This window comes from Salvelinus alpinus, chromosome 2, assembly GCF_045679555.1.
Source record: "Salvelinus alpinus chromosome 2, SLU_Salpinus.1, whole genome shotgun sequence".
NCBI classification, from domain to species: domain Eukaryota; kingdom Metazoa; phylum Chordata; class Actinopteri; order Salmoniformes; family Salmonidae; genus Salvelinus; species Salvelinus alpinus.
This window is the reverse complement of record NC_092087.1, coordinates 125,964,754-125,985,802: the sequence shown is the minus strand read 5'-3', so window position 1 is coordinate 125,985,802 and position 21,049 is coordinate 125,964,754. Positions and strand designations below refer to the sequence as shown.

Genomic DNA, 21,049 nt, shown 5'->3' with positions numbered 1-21,049 from the left:
TCGCTCTCTGTCGGGTCGCTCTCTGTCGGGTCGCTCTCTGTCGGGTCGCTCTCTGTCTGTCGGGTCGCTCTCTGTCGGGTCGCTCTCTGTCTGTCGGGTCGCTCTCTGTCTGTCGGGTCGCTCTCTGTGTCGGGTCGCTCTCTGTCGGGTCGCTCTCTGTCGGGTCGCTCTCTGTCGGGTCGCTCTCTGTCGGTCGCTCTCTGTCGGTCGCTCTCTGTCTCCCCCTTCCCTCCTCTCTCCTCCCTTCTCTCTCTCTCTCTCTCTCTCTCTCTCTCTCTCTCTCTCTCTCTCTCTCTCTCTCTCTCTCTCTCTCTCTCTCTCTCTCTCTCTCCCTCTCTCCCTCTCTCCCTCTCTCTCTCTCTCTCTCTCTCTCTCTCTCTCTCTCTCTCTCTCTCTCTCTCTCTCTCTCTCTCTCTCTCTCTCTCTCTCTCTCTCTCTCTCTCTCTCTCTCTCTCTCTCTCTCTCTCTCTCTCTCTTTCTCTTTCTCTTTCTCTCTTTCTCTTTCTCTCTCTCTCTCTCTCTCTCTCTCTCTCTCTCTCTCTCTCTCTCTCTCTCTCTCTCTCTCTCTCTCTCTCTCTCTCTCTCTCTCTCTCTCTCTCTCTCTCTCTCTCCTCTCTCTTCTCTTTCTCTTTCTCTCTCTTTCTCTCTCTCTCTCTTTCTCTCTCTCTCTCCTCCCTCCTCTCTCTCTCTCCTCCCTCCTCTCTCTCTCTCTCTCCCCCTCTCTCTCTGTTTACTTAATGTTCTCCGTCTCCCATTGGCTCTGTGTTAATAATAGATGAGCTCCAACATTACAGAGACGTACCGCTCGTGGATTGGTTGGAACATGTGGTCTGAGCTTTAGGGGTTAGGAGTGATGGTACTCCTACTGGTAGGGCTCAGCTACGGTGTGATCACGTTAAAACGTTGTTACAGCTTGTACACAAATCCCTGAACTGCTCTAGTTGTCTGATGGAGGATAGTTTGACACTGCCACAAGGCAGAGAGTCTGCCAAAATAGGTATAGGCTTTCAAGTGGTGGCTTGTCATAGCCACCGGAACCAATACAACCCCACATAAAAGGTGACGAACTCTTAACTGTCAAGCATTGGACGTCGACCCTTCATGTTCACAGTGGGAGGTAGAGGTTAGTTCCCTGTTGGTTTGCCCATAGACTTCCAGACGTGAAGCTCAGCTTAAAGCCAAGTCATAAAGTGTGTGTACATCCTACAGGGTCTCATCAAAGGAAATTGTGTGGACGTGTGTGTGAATTACTGACATGGCCTCCCAACTCCTTTCTCGTCCTCCTCCTCAACCCTCCTTCTACCCCCCCAGGAGGCCTGTCTGCAGGGGAACCTGATAGCCATCTGCCTGGAGCAGCTCTCTGACCCTCACCCCCTGCTTCGTCAGTGGGTGGCCATCTGCCTGGGACGCATCTGGCAGAACTTTGACTCGGCCCGCTGGTGTGGTGTTAGGGACAGTGCCCACGAGAAGCTCTACAGCCTGCTGTCCGACCCCATACCTGAGGTGAGAGGGAAGGAATACAAATCCTTTGGGATGTACACACACACCTTTGGGACATACACTCGGTGGCTGTGTGTGTGTGTGTAACACCTAACAGATTGAGGGTTCAGTAGCTCCTTTAGGATTTTGAGGACCTGAGGGACAGTGAATAGTCAGTTTGCGCTGTATTTCACTCACCTCACATGGGTGAAATGCAGGGCACACATACACACGGGGACAGAGAACATCTGTTGCCAGCAGCCTAGCAGGGCAAACCTCTCTCTAGAGGCCAGGCAGCTGCTGTGGCTGAGTGGTGAGACCAGGGTCTGCATCCACTCTGGCGTACACACACACACACACCTCGTGTGAGTGTACCCATGCACACACTTACAATGCCTGAAGAGAATTGGGTGTTTGAGTGCATCACCAGGAACTTCGGAGAACCCAGACACCAACACAAACCACAATTTAAAAATGTATATTTATTACTCGACTAGTTTGATCAGCTCCCTCCTCTTCAGGGAGCAGATTCACAAAACCTTCTTAAGAAGAAATGTCTTCTTGACTGCCATTCCCCTTAACTCTAGACTTAAGAAGAAAGTTAAACAAATTTGCTATTCCTCAAAGGTTCTTGGAAATGTTCTTGTGCTATTTCTTATGTTTCTCCTTAAGAAGAAATGTGATTCTTGGAAGTAAAGTTATTGGAAATGTTCTTAGTTCCAAGATATCTAAACCCTTGTCTTAAACTCAGGGCAGTGAGAGAAAAAGCTCATGAAAGCAATCGAACATGTTTAATTCCCTCACAAACTTCATCTGAAAATTTCAGTATTGTTTATTTAAACCCAAGGAACATGTTTTAGAAAAGTTCTCAGTTAGAAATATGCTAACATGGTTGCCATTGCTAGCTAGATAGCTAGCTAAAGCGGTTGCCTAGCAACACACATCTTATTAAGAAGATTTGTTAGAAGATATTTAAGAAGCTAGTAAGAAAATCATAAAATCGTAAGGTGTTGTTGAGGAACTGCACTTACGAGAACTATCTTATGAACCTCAAGTTTTTGCGTAAGAAGTGTTTTGTGATTGAGAGTGAGAGAGCAGAGTGAGACGGGAGCAGAGTGAGACGGGAGCAGAGTGAGACGGGAGCAGAGTGAGACGGGAGCAGAGTGAGACGGGAGCAGAGTGAGGCGGGAGCAGAGTGAGGCGGGAGCAGAGTGAGGCGGGAGCAGAGTGAGGCGGGAGCAGAGTGAGGCGGGAGCAGAGTGAGGCGGGAGCAGAGTGAGGCGGGAGCAGAGTGAGGCGGGAGCAGAGTGAGGCGGGAGCAGAGTGAGGCGGGAGCAGAGTGAGGCGGGAGCAGAGTGAGGCGGGAGCAGAGTGAGGCGGGAGCAGAGTGAGGCGAGCGGGAGGAGAGTGAGGCGAGCGGGAGGAGAGTGAGACGAGCGAGAGGAGAGTGAGACGAGCGAGAGGAGAGTGAGACGAGCGAGAGGAGAGTGAGAGGAGAGCGAGGAGAGTGAGAGGAGAGCGAGACGGGAGCAGAGCGAGACGGGAGCGGGAGGCCAGCGAGAGGAGAGCGAGACGGGAGCAGAGCGAGAGGAGAGCGAGACGGGAGCAGAGCGAGAGGAGAGCGAGACGGGAGCAGAGCGAGACGGGAGCGGGAGGCCAGCGAGAGGAGAGCGAGACGGGAGCAGAGCGAGACGGGAGCGGGAGGCCAGCGAGAGGAGAGCGAGACGGGAGCAGAGCGAGACGGGAGCGGGAGGCCAGCGAGAGGAGAGCGAGACGGGAGCAGAGCGAGACGGCAGCGGGAGGCCAGCGAGAGGAGAGAGGGAGGCCAGCGAGAGGAGAGAGGGAGGCCAGCGAGAGGAGAGAGGGAGAACCGAGTGAGAGGGAACCGAGTGAGAGTGAGAACAAGAGAGGCATGCAGATCAGTGACTAAGCAGAGAGGATTTTTAATTAATTTTCAGCTGAGGCCTGTTGGGGGGATTTCTCAAGAGGAGAGGCATATTTACTGTCTCACACACACTGGGCCAGGTTTGAGTTTGTTTTGCATATGACAGGCACTGCACTGAGGGAGATACGTAAAGAATAAACAATGTATTATGTGGACCTGCACTGTCTTTGTGGCTTCTTGGGGCGATTATTGATAACAATTTAGAAGTAGGAGTTACTGTTATTTGGCTTACGCAGTTAATTAGTGTGATGGGTGGGGTATTGCGTGACTAATGGTAAATTATTTTCAGCCACCATTGATCTTCTCAGTAAATATGGCTGCATTAGAAATGAGAGGATTAAGGGAGTATTAGTATTGATTCCCCTTTTTAAAAAGCTCGGTCTGCATCCAACCAGGAAGTGAATTCGCTTGGTACCAAAACTATCTCCGGTCTCCTCAGGTGCGCTGTGCGGCGGTGTTTGCCCTGGGGACGTTTGTGGGGAACTCAGCCGAGCGAACGGACCACTCTACGACCATCGACCACAACGTGGCCATGATGCTGGCACAGCTCATCAACGACGGCAGCCCTGTGGTCCGCAAGGTGGGCCCGTACACACACTTTTTTCTCACCTCACTATTTCCAATGTTCTTGCTGAGGTCGTTGACTGATTTTTACTGTGGGGCGATGGACTGTGGTACGTCTTCTGCTGTGGATGACTAGGTTTTGACCGTGTGCGTGTTGGATTCTGGTTGACTCTGTGGTGTCGGTGTGTTCTTCAGGAGCTGGTGGTGGCTCTGAGTCACCTGGTGGTTCAGTACGAGAGTAACTTCTGCACCGTGGCCCTGCAGTTCATGGAGGAGGAGAAGAACTACGCTGTACCCTCACCTGCCAACACCTTAGGTACACACACACCACATACACACACTTCAAACATCTGTCATAATCATTACAATAGGAAGTCATTGACGTGTATTGTTGTAAAGCACGCTGGTCCACTTAGACTTGTCCCGGAGACTAACTGCTCTACATGTGAAATGGGGTTTAGGGATCTGAGGGAGTTTGAATGAAATATGCAGCATGTTTTGATAGAGCACATCAATATTTAAAATGACCTTTATTACCTATTCTCATATTGATTGTCATGTCGCTACTGTATTCCATTTAGTGCCAAATGAATGGGTTAATTGACCTTCCCCTGTGTGTGTCTGTGTACAGAGCCCGGTAACCTGACTCCAGTGCGCGACAGCCCGGCCATCCCGCGGCTGCGTTCAGTCAACTCCTACACCAACATCAGAGCTGCCACCACCGCACGCAACCTCAACAAGAGCCTGCAGAACCTCAACCTCAACGAAGAGGGTAGGAGAGAGAGACGGAGAGGATGACATTGAGGCGGGCGAGAGAGAACTGAAAAAAGAGAGATGGAGAGAGAACTGTGGTTAAATACTGTAAAGGAGGGAGAAGGAGACAATGGAGAGAAAGAAAGCGACTTAAGGGTAGAGACTACTCTCTTCTTTTCTCTCTGACTGCCTCTCTTCTTTCCCAAAGAATTACTTGAGGTGATTTGAAGTGTCATCATCGTCATCATAGTCACGATGGCAAAGTCACAACAGAGAATATAATCCTCCTCGGGTTTACCACGCTGGCGCTAGGGCTTAGTGTGTGGGGGGGGGGGCCTTGCTCAGCTTGCGCGCGCACACACACACACACAGTTTTGAGAGCCTATGTCCATCATACACCCACAGCATTATTGGAGGATTACACTCTTGACCCCCTCTCAGCCCCCGCTGTACTGACTGACTCAGATGTCAGCTCATTCTTGCTGAAGCCCCTGTCAACACAGCCACATAGCAATATAGCCATGCTGAGTAATACTAGGCGCTAGCACGTTAGCTTACCGCTTACAGCCTGTCTGAATCCACATCGTCCACTCATTCTAACTGGCAGCAGTGCTTGTCACCAACAACCATGACAAACCGTTTAGCCTGCCTTGCCTACTCCCAATCCCCATCTCAATATGCACTCCGTCCCAGGGATATATGGTGGCCATTTTGTGTGAGTCATGCGATGGGAATGGGGAGTTGTGTAAAGTTATAGAGTGTGATGACTCGGGCGGACAGTTAGAATAGGCTGGGGAGATTGAATGGAAGGTCCAGTCAATAGCTTGTAGTTTCTAGTTTTCTAGCTGGTGGGGGTTAATTTCTTGAGCTAGTAAAAAGTTGACACTTCACTTTACCTGCAGACACACACACATAGACACACAAAATCTAAAAATCAGAGCAGAACAAGTACTTTATTTTCACTCTCCATTTCATGCTGTTCCATATGCATTACTTCAGGGTATAGTTATTCTAGTATAATATGGTATATTTCAGAGTATAGTTATTCTGGTATCATATGGTATATTTATTCTGGTATAATATGGTATATTTCAGCGTGTAAATATTCTGGTATATTTCAGGGTATATTTATTCTGGTATAATATGGTGTATTGTTATTCTGCTATCATATGATATATTTCAGGGTATAGTTATTCTGGTGTCAAAGTATATTTCAGGGTATATTTATTCTGGTATCAGATAGTATATTTCAGTGTATAGTTATTCTGGTATCAGATAGTATATTTCAGCGTATAGTTATTCTGGTATCAGATCGTTATTCTGGTATCATATGGTATATTTCAGGGTATCGTTATTCTGGTATATTGTATATTTCAGGGTATAGCTATTCTGGTATCATATGGTATATTTCAGGGTATAGTTATTCTGGTATCATATTTAAGCTTATAGTTATTCTGGTATCATATTGTATATTTCAGGGTATAGTTATTCTGGTATCATATGGTATATTTCAGGGTATAGTTATTCTGGTATCATATGGTATAGTTCTGGTATCATATGGTATATTTCAGGGTATAGTTATTCTGGTATCATATTTCAGGGTATATTTATTCTGCTGTCAGATAGTATATTTCAGCGTATAGTTATTCTGGTGTCAGACAGTTATTCTGGTATCGTATGGTATATTTCAGGGTATAGTAATTCTGGTATCATATTTCAGGGTATATTTATTCTGCTGTCAGATAGTATATTTCAGCGTATAGTTATTTTGGTATATTTCAGCGTATAGTTATTTTGGTATCATATGGTATATTTCAGGGTATAGTTATTCTGGTATCATATGGTATATTTCAGGGTATAGTTATTCTGGTATCATATGGTATATTTATTCTTGTACAATTTGGTATATTTCAGGGTATAGTTATTCTGGTATAATATGGTGTATTGTTATTCTGTTATCATATGGTATATTTCAGGGTATAGTTATTCTGGTATCATATTTTATTTTATTTTAATTATTTTTTTAACCTTTATTTAACCAGGAAGGGCTCATTGAGATTTAAAATCTCTTTTTCAAGAGCGTCCTGGCCAAGATAGGCAGCACCAAGTCATTACAAAAAATTACAGACAGACAACATGAAAAACTACAAGTAATCTAGTAAAAACCATTGAATTCACAAGAGTATAACAATATCAAAAACAGCAAATTAAAAACATTGACAGGTCAGGGAATCAGCCTCAAAATCCTTCATCAGTGATTTAAAAATACCAATCGGGACAAGTTCTTCCAGTTTAAAATTATTTTGTAAGGTGTTCCAAGACGATGGCGCAGAGTACATAAAAGACCTTTTACCAAATTCAGTTCGGACATTTGGAACAGTTAGCAGGATAAAGTCTAGCGAACGAAGAGAGTACCCACCACATTTCTGAACAATAAAAATGCCCAAATAAAAAGGTAGTAAACCCAAAATGGCTTTGTTGGTATATGGTATAGTTATTTTGGTATAATATGGTATATTTATTCTGGTACAATTTGGTATATTTCAGGGTGTAGTTATTCTGGTATCAGATAGTATATTTCAGGGTATAGTTATTCTGGTATCGTATGGTATATTTCAGGGTGTAGTTATTCTGGTATCGTGTGGTATTTTTCAGGGTATATTTATTCTGGTATCATGTGGTATATTTCAGAGTATATTTATTGTGGTATCATGTGGTATATTTCAGGGTGTAGTTATGCTGGTATCATATGGTATATTTCAGGGTGTAGTTATTCTGGTATCATATAGTATATTTCAGGGTGTAGTTATTCTGGTATCTTGTGGTATATTTCAGGGTATATTTATTCTGGTATCATATGGTATATTTCAGGGTATATTTATTCTGGTATCATTTAGTATATTTCAGCGTATAATTATTTTGGAATAATATGGGTAATGTTTCAGGGTGTAGTTATTCTGGTATCATATGGTATATTTCAGGGTGTAGTTATTCTGGTATCATGTAGTATATTTCAGGGTATATTTATTCTGGTATCATATGGTATATTTCAGCGTTTAGTTATTCTGGTATCAGATAGTATATTTATTCTGGTATCATGTGGTATGTTTCAGGGTATATTTATTCTGGTATCATTTAGTTTATTTCAGCATATAATTATTGTGGTATAATATGGTATATTTCAGGGTATAGTGATTCTGTTGGTTAACTACTGTTCTGTAATTTGTATATCTAGGTGGTCCGGTGGCGTTTTCTCCAGGTAACCTGAGCACCAGCAGCAGTGCCAGCAGCACCCTGGGTAGCCCTGATAACGATGAGTACATCCTCTCCTTTGAGACCATCGACAAGATGAGACGAGTCTCCTCCTACTCCTCCCTCAACTCCCTCATAGGTAGGTACGCTTACTACTGGCCTATGCTACCCTTACTACTGGCCCATACTAACCTTACTACTGACCCTACGCTACCCTTACTACTGACCCTACGCTACCCTTACTACTGACCCTACGCTACCCTTACTACTGACCCTACGCTACCCTTACTACTGACCCTACGCTACCCTTACTACTGACCGCAGTATCATCAGCTGTCCGGGTGGCTAGTCTCAGACAATCCCGCAGGTGAAGAAGCCGGATGTGGAGGTCCTGGGATGGCGTGGTTACACGTGTTCTGCGGTTGTGAGGCTGGTTGGACGTACTGCCAAATCCTCTAAAAACAATGTTGGAGGCGGCTAATGGTAGAGAAACAAACATTAAATTCTTTGGCAACAGCTATGGTGGACATTCCTGCAGTCAGCATGACAATTGCATGCTCCCTCAAAACTTGAGACATCTGTGAAATTGTGTTGTGTGACAAAACTGCATATTTTAGTGGCCTTTTATTGTCCCTGGCACAAGGTGCACCTGTGTAATGACCATGCTGTTTAATCAGCTTCTTGATATGCCACACCTGTCAGGTGGATGGATTATCTTGGCAAAGGATAAATAAATGCTTACTAACAGGGATGGAAAACACATTTTGAGAGAAATAAGCTTTTTGTGTGTATGAAATATTTCTGAGATGTTTTATTTCAGCTCATGGAACATGAGGGACCAACACTTTACATGTTGCGTTTGTATTTTTGTTCAGTATAAAATATCTTGGTTGTAAAATATTTGCTATTGAGCTCAATATATAGAGTTGAAAAAAAAGTATACCCACAGAAAGCCGAGGACATTCTCTCTTCAACAGTTTCAATAGTTGTTGCTTCCAACTCTGTGTTTTTCCCACAATTGGATTTTTAAATGTTATACAATCAGAACCCTTTTTTCCCGGGGGAGATCGTGTGGCTCGCGTGTCACAACAGGCACCAGCAAATCAGTTACAGGGCTGGGCAGACACTTTCATTACAGGAATTTTGAGGATAATGCACTCTGTTTGGCCAAATCATGGTTTTAGCCGCCAGAAAGACGTTTTGAAACTTTTGAGTGAGTTGACCTTGTAATGAATGTTAAGCTCGCACCGATGCAACCAATACATTTTTTTTACCTGCACAGCCAGGTCAAAATGGGATTAAATGGTCGCAGTATGGAGCCCTGCCTTCCTGTACTTTTCCCTTTCTCCTGCTTCAATTCCCTCATACCCGTAGGTATGACTTGTTCTCAACCTGCCATCCTCTACTGTTCAACTCACGAGGGTGCCCTGGCTCCAAAAGACTGAGTGCTTTTCCTGGTCTCACTGAGGGCTGGCCCTGCTCTGTTTCTCCTATGCTGTGGTGATTGGCAGAGGCCTTGATGCGTCCCGACACTCAGTTTGTGTGTGTGGAGAAAAAGCATTAACTCACCGACAACACGAGGGAGGGAGGGAGGGAGGGAGGGAGCGAGAAAGGGGTAGAGAGATGGGGATTCCCTACCTTATGTTGCCATTTAGAGAAATGCCCACTTCACACACCAACTGCCCTTGTATTTGACAATGTACTCCAAAACAGTGGTTCCCAACTCCAGTCCCCCCAAAAGTACATATTTTTGTTGTAGCTCCGTAGAAACTCACCTGATTCAAATCATTGAGGGCCTGATGATTAGTTGACAAGTTGAGTCATGTGTGTTGTCTGGGCTACAGTGAAAATGTGTGCTTTTGGGGTACTGGAGGACCAAAGCTGGGAAGCACTACTCCAAAAGACGAGGACACGGCTACACACACACACACACACACACACAGACACACAGACACACAGACACACACACACACACACACACACAGACAGACAGACGAGTACACTACACACGCATCGCTCCAGTGCACCACTGACCCATGGGAACACACCGCTGCGTTAACTCAGATTAATCAAATAATCCAGTATTATTAAAGTCCATCACAGCAACATCTATGGGTCTTTTCAGGACACAGTGGCATGCGCTTTACCATTGAAGTCTGACGAATAAATTACCAGGAAATGGTTAGAAAATTATTTTTGTATAATAAACAATTCACATTCTGGTAGACGTTTCTGTCGCTACCCTTTTAACCGGTGCGTTTAGCGTTCATTCAGGCTTTGTCTAAACCCTTCCCAAGCTGCACTGGGCTCCCTCACACCATCATGAGGTCTGATTCATTCTAAACAGGTTGAGTATGAAATTGGCCCCACTATGCTCTGTCCAGTTTAGCATCTTACCATAGAATAGGTTTAGTAATTATATTTCCATTGTCCTTACCTCCCTATGTGCTTGATTCTGACCCAGCTAGCAGCTCATGACATGGCATGCATAAACAAACACCATGGGGCTGTACCATAGAAGGTTTAGCATAGTGCTGACTCGATGTCTAAACATTTAGATATGTTACTTGTTTGGGAGCCATGTTGCAGGAGCACAATTGGGTTGAGTTAGCTAACACTGGTCAGTCCCACAGAATATATCATTGATTGGGCAATACCTGGTAGTTGATAGAAGTGCTCTTCGTAAAAGGGACTGTCCCAAATCAACACAACAGATGGCACAGAATATGGACTTTTGGGAGAACTACCTCTTTAAGGCCCTGAGAGAGACTAGAGTTCTGTCCAGGGAGTGTACTTGTACAGCAAGCTGCCTCACGCTACAGAAACAGGAGATTCTATTCCCACCAGAAAATAACAGTTGGAAACGCTTAGTGAATCTGGCCTTTAAGATAAAAAGGAAAATGTCTTACACAGCAAAATACCACCCAGAGCAACCCTACCTACTCTAAGGCATTCTGATATCCTCCCTGACGTTTCTGTTTGGCCACAGCAAGGACTTGGCTCAGCTTCTCCCTGTGTCAGTGCATTTAAGATGCAAGGAAATGGGTTATATACCGTAGCTTTCAGATGCTGACCAAGACTTATATTGGATTGGGTGTTAAATATGCATTAACAGATGAGCTTTGAGACATTTTTCCTCTGTCTTGTTGGAATACTACAGGGGAAGCTCCAAATGTAGCTGTTGTAGTGAGAAATATCGTTTAGGATTTAACATGGTTGTAAAATAGTGCAGATGTTGCAAAGGTCCTCATACCAGGCCTTGCTGAACCCAATTCAGCCTGGGAAATGATCTGTAGTCAGTCTCTCATGTTGAACTGTGTAGCGTGCTGTGGTGATAATGTGTCTATGCCAGTGAAAACTGGTAGTATTTCCCTGTTTAAATGGCGGGGAAACAGTATTTCACATTCATCACCAGGGCTGTTTACCACAGCACCTAATCACATTCATGCCCCTGGGCTAGAACCTAATCACCTCTTTACCTCGCTCACCCGCTCTCGCTTACACACACACACACTCGTTTTTTCCCTCGCTCCCTCTCTCTTGCCTGATTACTTGATTGCTTTCTCATTCCCTCTTTCCCCGTGCTCTCTCTCCTTCTCATGCTTCCGCTCTTGCTTTACCCCCCTTGCTACCGCTCTCTCCCCGCCCTCCCCCTCCAGCTCTCACCCTCCCCCCCTCGACCCACACTACAATCTGCTGCAGTACTATTAACCAGAGCTCCCGATTTTTCACACACTGTGTCTCTATGAAATGCACTGGTTAGCCGCAACAGTTCGTGATAGCCTGCCACGCCTCCCCTCACACATCCCTCATTCTACAGCCTCTGGAGGAGGATGTGTGTGTGTGTCCTGTCTAAGGGTTAAGACCGTGTCCTCTCTGATCCTCGGCATAAAGTGACTCAACTCCCTAAGGACACTTTTCATTCTGTTCGCTATCTACAAGTATGAAGTGCTGGGGGGAGGGAGGGAGGGAGGGAGGGAGGGAGAGAGAGCATTAACAGCTGGATACCTTCACTGCCGGGCGTCGAGACGAACAGAAGATTGCATCAGACAGAGGAAGAGAGATCGTGTATGTATGTTTGATGGGCACAGCAAAGAAACTAGGGAGAGGGAGTGCTGTGTTCCATGCAAATTGAGAGTCAATATGCCATAATAGTGAACTAGAAGAAGAGGAGGCACTCCTAATACAAAGAGAATGGTGACAGGCAGGTTTAGGCCCGGAGCAAAACAAACTGATGTTGACAGCTCCTTCGTGGCCAAACCCGGTGAGTGACCGTCTCTCTCGAACACAGCTCAGCGGCACTGCAGTGTTCTGTCAGGTTGAGTGACAGCTTGGAATGAGGGATGACACCGCAGAGAGGACGACAGGAGAGGGAGAAAATAGATAAATCAAATATGGAGGGGGGAGGTAGTCCTGGGTGGAAAGGGAGGGAATAATCGTCAAAGTGAAGACACACTTTCTCACAAACACACACAGACCTGTCGCCCTCGGTAGGTAAAAAAGACAATAGCAGAGCACTTGCTCATTCATATTCCGCATAATGACGACAGTTGGCAGTCATGTTCCTCTCACAATCAGCAATGGTGCAGAAGCCAGCTGCCTTCATTGTGTGTGTTGATTAATGAGTTGCATTACCTGACACGGCGGCCATGTTGGCTCCAGCACCTCAGCAGATGACTGAGTGAAGGAGAAGTGAGACAATGGCCAGTCAGTGTGAATGCTTTTGGATGTTAGATGATGGGTGATTAGCATCAATTGGATGTTAGCGTTTCTATGCTATGATGATGACGGGGAACTCAGTGGTTGAGTGTGATCGCTAAGCATGTGTTTGTGTGAGAGAGCGAGAGATTGTTGAGTGTTGATGGAAATCATGCCGTGTGCGTACGTGAGAAAATGAGATGGTGAGAAGGTTGGCTCTTATTGATGGTTGCTAATCAAATATTGATGCTAATCATGCTGTGTTTACGTGCTTGTTGAGAATGGGAGACAGAATGTTCACTAATGTATATTGATGGTTTTCACACTGCGTTGGGTCATTAGGTGAATGGTAATTCAATGTGTGTGTGTGTGTGTATTGATGGTAATTGATGCTGTGTGCCTGTGTGTATTAACTGTAAGTCACATTGTCTGTGAATGTTGGATCATTATGTATATGGATAATCATGCTGTGTGTGTCGTTGCAGGGGTGTCGTTCAACAGCGTTTACACACAGATCTGGAGGGTTCTCCTGCACCTGGCGGCCGACCCGTTCCCAGAGGTGTCCGACCTGGCCATGAAGGTCCTCAACAGCATCGCCTACAAGGTACTAAACATACACATTGTTCTCTCCCTCTGCTGTGTGTCTGTTTGTTTGGTTTTCTTTAGGGGTGTTTTATGCGTTGAAAAGGTCATGTGGTTTCATACACGCACACCCACTCTCTCTTTCTCACACACACTCTCCCTCTTCCCTGACATTTTACCAACCTCGAGACCATTACTTTTGTGCAAATGCAATTAAGCCAAAACGACTCCCCCGGGCCAGCCACTGCAGAGAGGAGAAGCCTGCCGTTACTTAAGGAGGTGTAATAACCACTGTTGCGCCCTCGCGCTGGAGAGAGCCCCCTTGTATTTCCTGCTGCTGACACCACCAGTTCCTCGCAGTCCCCAGAACTGTTCATCTCATCTTTAGGGCTCCCTGCTGAAGCCCCGTAAAAAAAACAAGACATATTAGATATTACATTGCAATAGACTCTAATGTATGAAACACTGCAACAGACTCTAATGCAGTGGTCACCAACCTTTTCTGAGTCAAGATCACTTTCGCAGTCAAAGCAAGCTGAGATCTACTCCTCAGATGTATTATTTTTTTTACATTAAACCTCAGAACACATACAGTTTTGTAGGAATGAGGTTTGGGCAGTAGGCCTAATACATTATCACAGCATATTGGCTATATGATTGGCCTGCCAATATTGTTAATCAGACCATATTATATTTCAGATCTCGAGCTTTGATAACAAAATAGATCAGTTGGTTTAGCGCTTGTGAGGGAGGCACTGTTTAGCCTGAATTGAAATAATTTGCTTTTTTATTTTACACCTACCGGCAACAGCTCAACGCGATAAAAAAAGGAACGCAAGCCTTTATCGTTCGTTGGCTTTTCTACAGAAATATTTGGTGATCGACTAGGGATGCCTTGAAGATTGACCAGTTGATCGCGATGTAATGTATAAAACGTTGCAGTAGACTCTAATGTATGAAACGTTGCAGTAGACTCTAATGTATGAAACGTTGCAGTAGACTCTAATGTATGAAATGTTGCAGTAGACTCTAATGTATGAAACGTTGCAGTAGACTCTAATGTATGAAACGCTGCAGTAGACTCTAATGTATGAAATGTTGCAGTAGACTCTAATGTATTGTGGCAAACCTCTTCAAGGTTATGAGCGTTTGTCACAAATTAAGTGGGAAACTGTCACCAAATTACCCCAGAATGAGAGTTCTTTCGAACAGGACAGTACCTGTGTGTTTGTCTCTCCGTCCTGGTCCACCCAGGTCATAGGCAAGGTCAAGGATAGCAGGGTTCGGTACACGAATCGGGTTCTCAGTAGGTCCAGGTCCAAACGCCAACAGGTAAGTCCAAAACAGTCCAGCTCATACACAGTCAATCCAGCCAATATCTATTGTCTCTTTCTCTATGGTTCACAGATCCTTCCAGCCCTCACTTCCTCTTCCTGGTTTTTCTTGACCCTTTATCTGTGTGTTGGCTCCACCTTCTGAGGGTTCCCCTTGCTTCTGGGACTTGTAGTTTTGGCAGTCGGCCATTTTGTGATCTGTAGTTCTGATCGGGGTGGCCATTTTAGTGATCGGGGAGAGCCCGTTTATTAGTTCTGCTCTCACATATCTGCCATTTATCACTCGACCCCCTTCTTTGCCACATATCTCCCCCCCTAGATCCGACCCCCTAGGTCGGGCTACCGCAGCAAAATATGCGTGCATGCGGGATAACCCATCCACATTTCCCATTTCCTTCCCTGCTTTGTGTTTCAAGTCAAAGTGAAACGGTTGGAGACTCAAAAACCACCGCATCACCCGAGCGTTCTTCTCTTTAGCCCTATGCATCCAGGTGAGTGGGGCATGGTCACTGATGAGGGTGAAGTGGCGCCCCAGCAGGTAGTATCCAGTTTATGAGTTGGCACTAGGTTTGCAACGACCAGGGTTAGCATACTGCCGGAATCCAGCAGTGCTTCAACCTCTTTCCCTTCAACCGTCACCCTGCACATATGTTTGTTTCTTGATCTTTCAAGTACAGTGGTTACAACAGGACATGCATACCACATATCATCTTCTTTTTCACCGAGGTTACATTGCATTGGCTCTTCTTTAATAGGGCAGTAGGCTGCAATATGTCCTGGTCGATTACAATTGTGACAGGTAATAGGCGTTCGGGCGGGAGACCCCCTCGACCCCCGGTCCCGGTTTCCGTTTTCTCCCTTAGTGTCTCGGCCCGATTCTGATTCTTTCCTCATGCCCCCACGCTGCTCTCTTCCCCCTCCACCTGTTGGGACAGTCTTACCCTGTCCGCTGGTTCGCCCAGGCCTGGGGAATGGGAATCTTTCCTCCTGTGCCTGCTCAGCTGTTCCTGCCGTACAATACCGTTCAACTAGGCCCACGAGATGGTCGGCGGAAAGTACCTCGTTCTGGCCAACCCATCGTCGCACTTCTTGGGGTAGACCTCGCTGAAACTGGTTGAGTACGATGGTCTCGACAATCTCGGCGGAGGAACGGGTCTCCGGTTGCAACCATTTCCGTGCCAGGTGAATCAAGTCGAACATCTGTGTTCGGGGAGGTTGTCCAGATCGGTAGGACCACTGGTGAAAGCGGTGTGCCCTCACGGTATCGGTCACTCCCAGTCTTGCCAGAATCTCTCCCTTTAGTTTATCGTAATCCTGTGCATCTGTCAACTCCAGGTCGAAATACGCTTTTTGAGCGTCCCCTGCCAGGTATGGTGCCAGAAGCCCTGCCCATTCTTCTTTCGGCCACTTCTCCCTCTCTGCAGTCCTTTCGAAGGTGGTAAGATATGCTTCCACATCATCCTGTGCTGTCATTTTTTGAAGAAAATGATTGGCCCGCCTCTGGGTATTTGCAGCTGGTAATTGAGCTCCAATTTGGTCCGCTAGCCCCTTTAGGCCTTCTCTTAACTCCCGGGTGTTTCTCTCTTGCTCTTCTCTGAGCAGCTGGTTGGTGCGGTGCTGGACCTGTAACGTGTCCTGGTACATTCGCATTGCATCCTGATGAGCTATTTGTTGAGCTCTAGTTGCCTCTTGTTGGGTGGCCGCCGCTTGTAACAGGGCTTGTATGGCTCCCTCCATACTCATTTTCCTGAGAAACTGTCCTAACCCAACAAAGCCACACAAAAAAAAAAAAAAACCTGACTCCCCTTTGGAGTGCTAACTGAACTTTTTTTTCTTCTTTTTTTTCTTTTTTTCTTTTTACCTAAGCAGCGGAATGGTTAGTTCATATGCCCACATTCTCCACCACGTGTGGCAAACCTCTTCAAGGTTATGAGCGTTTGTCACAAATTAAGTGGGAAACTGTCACCAAATTACCCCAGAATGAGAGTTCTTTCGAACAGGACAGTACCTGTGTGTTTGTCTCTCCGTCCTGGTCCACCCAGGTCATAGGCAAGGTCAAGGATAGCAGGGTTCGGTACACGAATCGGGTTCTCAGTAGGTCCAGGTCCAAACGCCAACAGGTAAGTCCAAAACAGTCCAGCTCATACACAGTCAATCCAGCCAATATCTATTGTCTCTTTCTCTATGGTTCACAGATCCTTCCAGCCCTCACTTCCTCTTCCTGGTTTTTCTTGACCCTTTATCTGTGTGTTGGCTCCACCTTCTGAGGGTTCCCCTTGCTTCTGGGACTTGTAGTTTTGGCAGTCGGCCATTTTGTGATCTGTAGTTCTGATCGGGGTGGCCATTTTAGTGATCGGGGAGAGCGCGTTTATTAGTTCTGCTCTCACATATCTGCCATTTATCACTCGACCCCCTTCTTTGCCACAGTATGAAACGCTGCAGTAGACTCTAATGTATGAAACGTTGCAGTAGACTCTAATGTATGAAACGTTGCAATAGACTCTAATGTATGAAACGCTGCAGTAGACTCTAATGTATGAAACGTTGCAGTAGACTCTAATGTATGAAACGTTGCAATAGACTCTAATGTATGAAACGTTGCAATAGACTCTAATGTATGAAACGTTGCAATAGACTCTAATGTATGAAACGTTGCAGTAGACTCTAATGTATGAAACGCTGCAGTAGACTCTAATGTATGAAACGTTGCAATAGACTCTAATGTATGAAACGCTGCAGTAGACTCTAATGTATGAAACGCTGCAGTAGACTCTAATGTATGAAACGTTGCAGTAGACTCTAATGTATGAAACGTTGCAGTAGACTCTAACGTATGAAACGCTGCAGTAGACTCTAATGTATGAAACGTTGCAATAGACTCTAATGTATGAAACGTTGCAATAGACTCTAATGTATGAAACGTTGCAATAGACTCGAATGTATGATGCCGCAGTATTTTTAAAATATACAGTATGGGCCACTGCTGCAGTCTCAGGAAAGTTATCGTCTCCAGTGTACTCACTCTTTCTCCTCAACACAATCCACAGTCCTGTGCAACTCTTCTCTGAGACAGAAACGGGGGGAAGCCCAGGTGGAAATCCCTGTGCATCTCTGTACGTGTCCCAAAATGACCCCCTATTCAAGTAGTGCACTACATGGTGAATAGGGTGTCATTTGGGACGCACATCTCTCTCTTTGTTGTTTCCTGCTCTTTTGATCCGTCTGTAGATGAGCATGGGAGGAACTATCATCTCTCTATTGCAGTGGTTGTTTCATCTCCCGAAGGTTTTCCTTCCTAAGATGTTTTTAGGAGGATTTTCTTTTATCAGCCACCCCACCCTCACAATACATTCTACTCCAGGTTCAAATTGACTGATTTAACCTCTAAATGATCATTGCCGTAGAGACTTTTTTTCTCTAACAACTTACCCGGTGAAATGAAAGCTAATGAACAAGCAATGAGATGGAGAAGACTTAAACTGTGTCTGTGATGTGACATACAGACACACACAAACAAATAGTGCACTGTAAATTGTGTCTTCCTGTATTACGCTTATGCAACCCATTCTATCCTACTGAGCCGTTGACTTTGTGTTCGTATTCTTAGCGTCACTTTTTCTTGTTGCGTTGTCGCTAAAGAACCTGCGCGTTAGCATTCCATTGGACGCTGTCTACCATTTGTGTCCTGTTCATGCGACTAATAAAACTTGAAACTTCAACTTTACTCCCGTCAACAAGAAAAAGCCATCTCACACGGATGCAGTGATTCTCTACTTCCCACTTACCTAGTCCTCACACACTCTTCAGCCTGGCAGCACTTCAAAGGGAAGAACAAAGCGGGTCTACCCACACCTTCACACACACACTTAAAAACAAGTGTCAGTCCAGGTATTCAGTGTCCCGTGCTAAACACATTATTGACTGGAGTGCGTAACAGTATGGTGCAGCCCGCGTCCTTTAAAGACAGAGCTCTCGACAACCTTCCATTGACAAGCAGAGAAATTATCTAATTGGTTTAAGTGTCCAACCGAGCAAATCCAATTCTGTTTTAATTAGGATTTTTAGCGCCTAGTTGCCAGGTGTCAAGGAGGATGGAAGTGTGAAACGCATGCAGTCTCTATGTTCTCCAAATGAACATTTAGTGCATTTTTTAGGGGGGGGGGGGTGTACTTAGTCAGTTGTCCAACTGAATGCATTCAACTGAAATGTGTCTTCCGCATTTAACCCCTTTGAAACAGAGAGGTGCGAGGGGCTTTCTTAATCGACATCCACGTCATCGGCGCCCAGGGAACAGTGGGTTAACTGCCTTGCTCAGGTGCAGAATGACAGATTTTTACCATGTCAGCTCGGGGATTCGATCCAGCATTCTTTCGGGTTACTGGACCAACGCTCTAACCACTAGGCTACCTGCCGCCCCTTAAGAGGTTTAAGCCTAAAGGTTAATTGGTTATTTTTGTATGTGGTCCATACTTTGCGATGATAAGATTGAAGTAGAATTTGGATGCGAGTCTTTGCTACTCTCTCACAGTCTAATATCAGTCGTCCCGGTGCGTTGTGGGTGAATGTTAGCCTGCAACAGGGTTTCTTATTGCACAAGTTCAGGTAGGTCCCTTCCCATTTCAGCCTGTTTGCTTCTGTTTGGTTCCGAATGAATACCCCTTTTTGGTCCCAGATCTGGTTTTCTCTTGTGCCGACTCCTACAGACCACCAGTAGGAGTTAGCAAGAGAGCACAAACTGATCTGGGATCAGGCTTGATGAATGTCTCTTGCACATTTGGGGAAACACTGGTAGAAAAAGCTTTAAAACCCGCTGCATGAGATCATGACCTACCCACTCTTCTCAACCCACAATCTCTGGGCCTTACTGTCTTACTCTGCAGAAAATCACCACTCTCACTTCCACAATCCTTCCCCCTCGGTACTCCCTCTAACAATCAGATTGCTCCTTGAATCAGACCACGTCCCCTTCCAACTAATCACACCTCAGTTTGAGACCACTTCACGGGGCTATTATCGTTGATCAGGGAGGTCTTCTGTACTTTTGTGCGCCCGCAGAACATTTAAATCCCCCTTTTGAATAATTCAACACTCACAAGTATAGAGATACTGGCTGTCTGCATCCCAAATGGCACCCTATTTCCTACACAGTGCACTACTTTTCACCAGGGCCCAGTAGTGCACCAAATAGGGAATAGGGTGCCATTTGGGACCTAGCTGCCGTTAACGTTGTCTGCTGCAGAAGCAGTTGGGCCGCAGGTCTCCTGGCCCGCCGGGAAGCCCCTTGTGATAACAGGGTTTATATATACTCTACAGTATCTCTCTAGCTGTGTGCATTTTGTTAGCTTGGCTTTTGGAAGTGATGAATAAGTAAGGGAAGTAAGTAGAGGGGGGGGGGGGGGGGGGCAGGATGTTCCTCAGCGCCGCGTTGGCGTCTCCGTTAAGTGCACCGGTGGCGGAACTGGACGCGTCTGTTCGAGCGAAGAACTCGGCAGCGTACAGTTATGCAACAATATATCATGTTTTGAGTGCATTACGTTAGGAAGCGTTGTCTATGGGGAAACCATACAGCTGTGCGGCGAAGATGACTATGTACACACTGGTGGTGGAACGAGTTGGTTTGAACCACTGAATGCCATGCAATTATGGGACACAGTTACTCAACAATGGTATGTTGTTGTTGGCCGCCCCCAGGTGGTGAGGGTAGGTAACAACATCTCCACCCCGCTGATCCTCAACACTGGGGCCCCACAAGGGTGCGTTCTGAGCCCTCTCCTGTACTCCCTGTTCACCCACGACTGCGTGGCCATGCACGCCTCCAACTCAATCATCAAGTTTGCGGATGACACTACAGTGGTAGGCTTGATTACCAACAACGACGAGACGGCCTACAGGGAGGAGGTGAGGGCCCTCGGAGTGTGGTGTCAGGAAAATAACCTCACACTCAACGTCAACAAAACAAAGGAGATGATTGTGGACTTCAGGAAACAGCAGAGGGAGCACCCCCCTATCCACATCGACGGGTCAGTAGTGGAGAAGGTGGAAAGTTTTAAGTTCCTCGGTGTACACATCACGGACAAACTGAATTGGTCCACCCACACAGACAGCGTTGTGAAGAAGGCGCAGCAGCGCCTCTTCAACCTCAGGAGGCTGAAGAAATTCGGCTTGTCACCAAAAGCACTCACAAACTTCTACAGATGCACAATCGAGAGCATCCTGTCGGGCTGTATCACCGCCTGGTACGGCAACTGCTCCGCCCACAACCGTAAGGCTCTCCAGAGGGTAGTGAGGTCTGCAGAACGCACCACCGGGGGCAAACTACCTGCCCTCCAGGACACCTACACCACCCGATGTCACAGGAAGGCCATAAAGATCATCAAGGACAACAACCACCCAAGCCACTGCCTGTTCACCCCGCTATCATCCAGAAGGCGAGGTCAGTACA

General features: G+C 46.1%; 1 protein-coding gene across 7 annotated transcripts in view; it reads left to right on the top strand.

Moving 5' to 3' along the window:
* LOC139568663 (regulatory-associated protein of mTOR) overlaps positions 1-21,049 on the top strand; it is a 177,152-nt gene that overhangs the window by 129,470 nt on the left and 26,633 nt on the right. For all 7 annotated transcript variants that reach the window (XM_071390654.1, XM_071390650.1, XM_071390649.1 and 4 more), the window contains exons 17-22: positions 1,312-1,503; positions 3,864-4,004; positions 4,184-4,304; positions 4,620-4,760; positions 7,977-8,132; positions 13,177-13,295. In XM_071390654.1, coding sequence (XP_071246755.1) covers positions 1,312-1,503; positions 3,864-4,004; positions 4,184-4,304; positions 4,620-4,760; positions 7,977-8,132; positions 13,177-13,295 — 870 coding nt within the window. The remainder of the gene's footprint in view (positions 1-1,311; positions 1,504-3,863; positions 4,005-4,183; positions 4,305-4,619; positions 4,761-7,976; positions 8,133-13,176; positions 13,296-21,049) is intronic.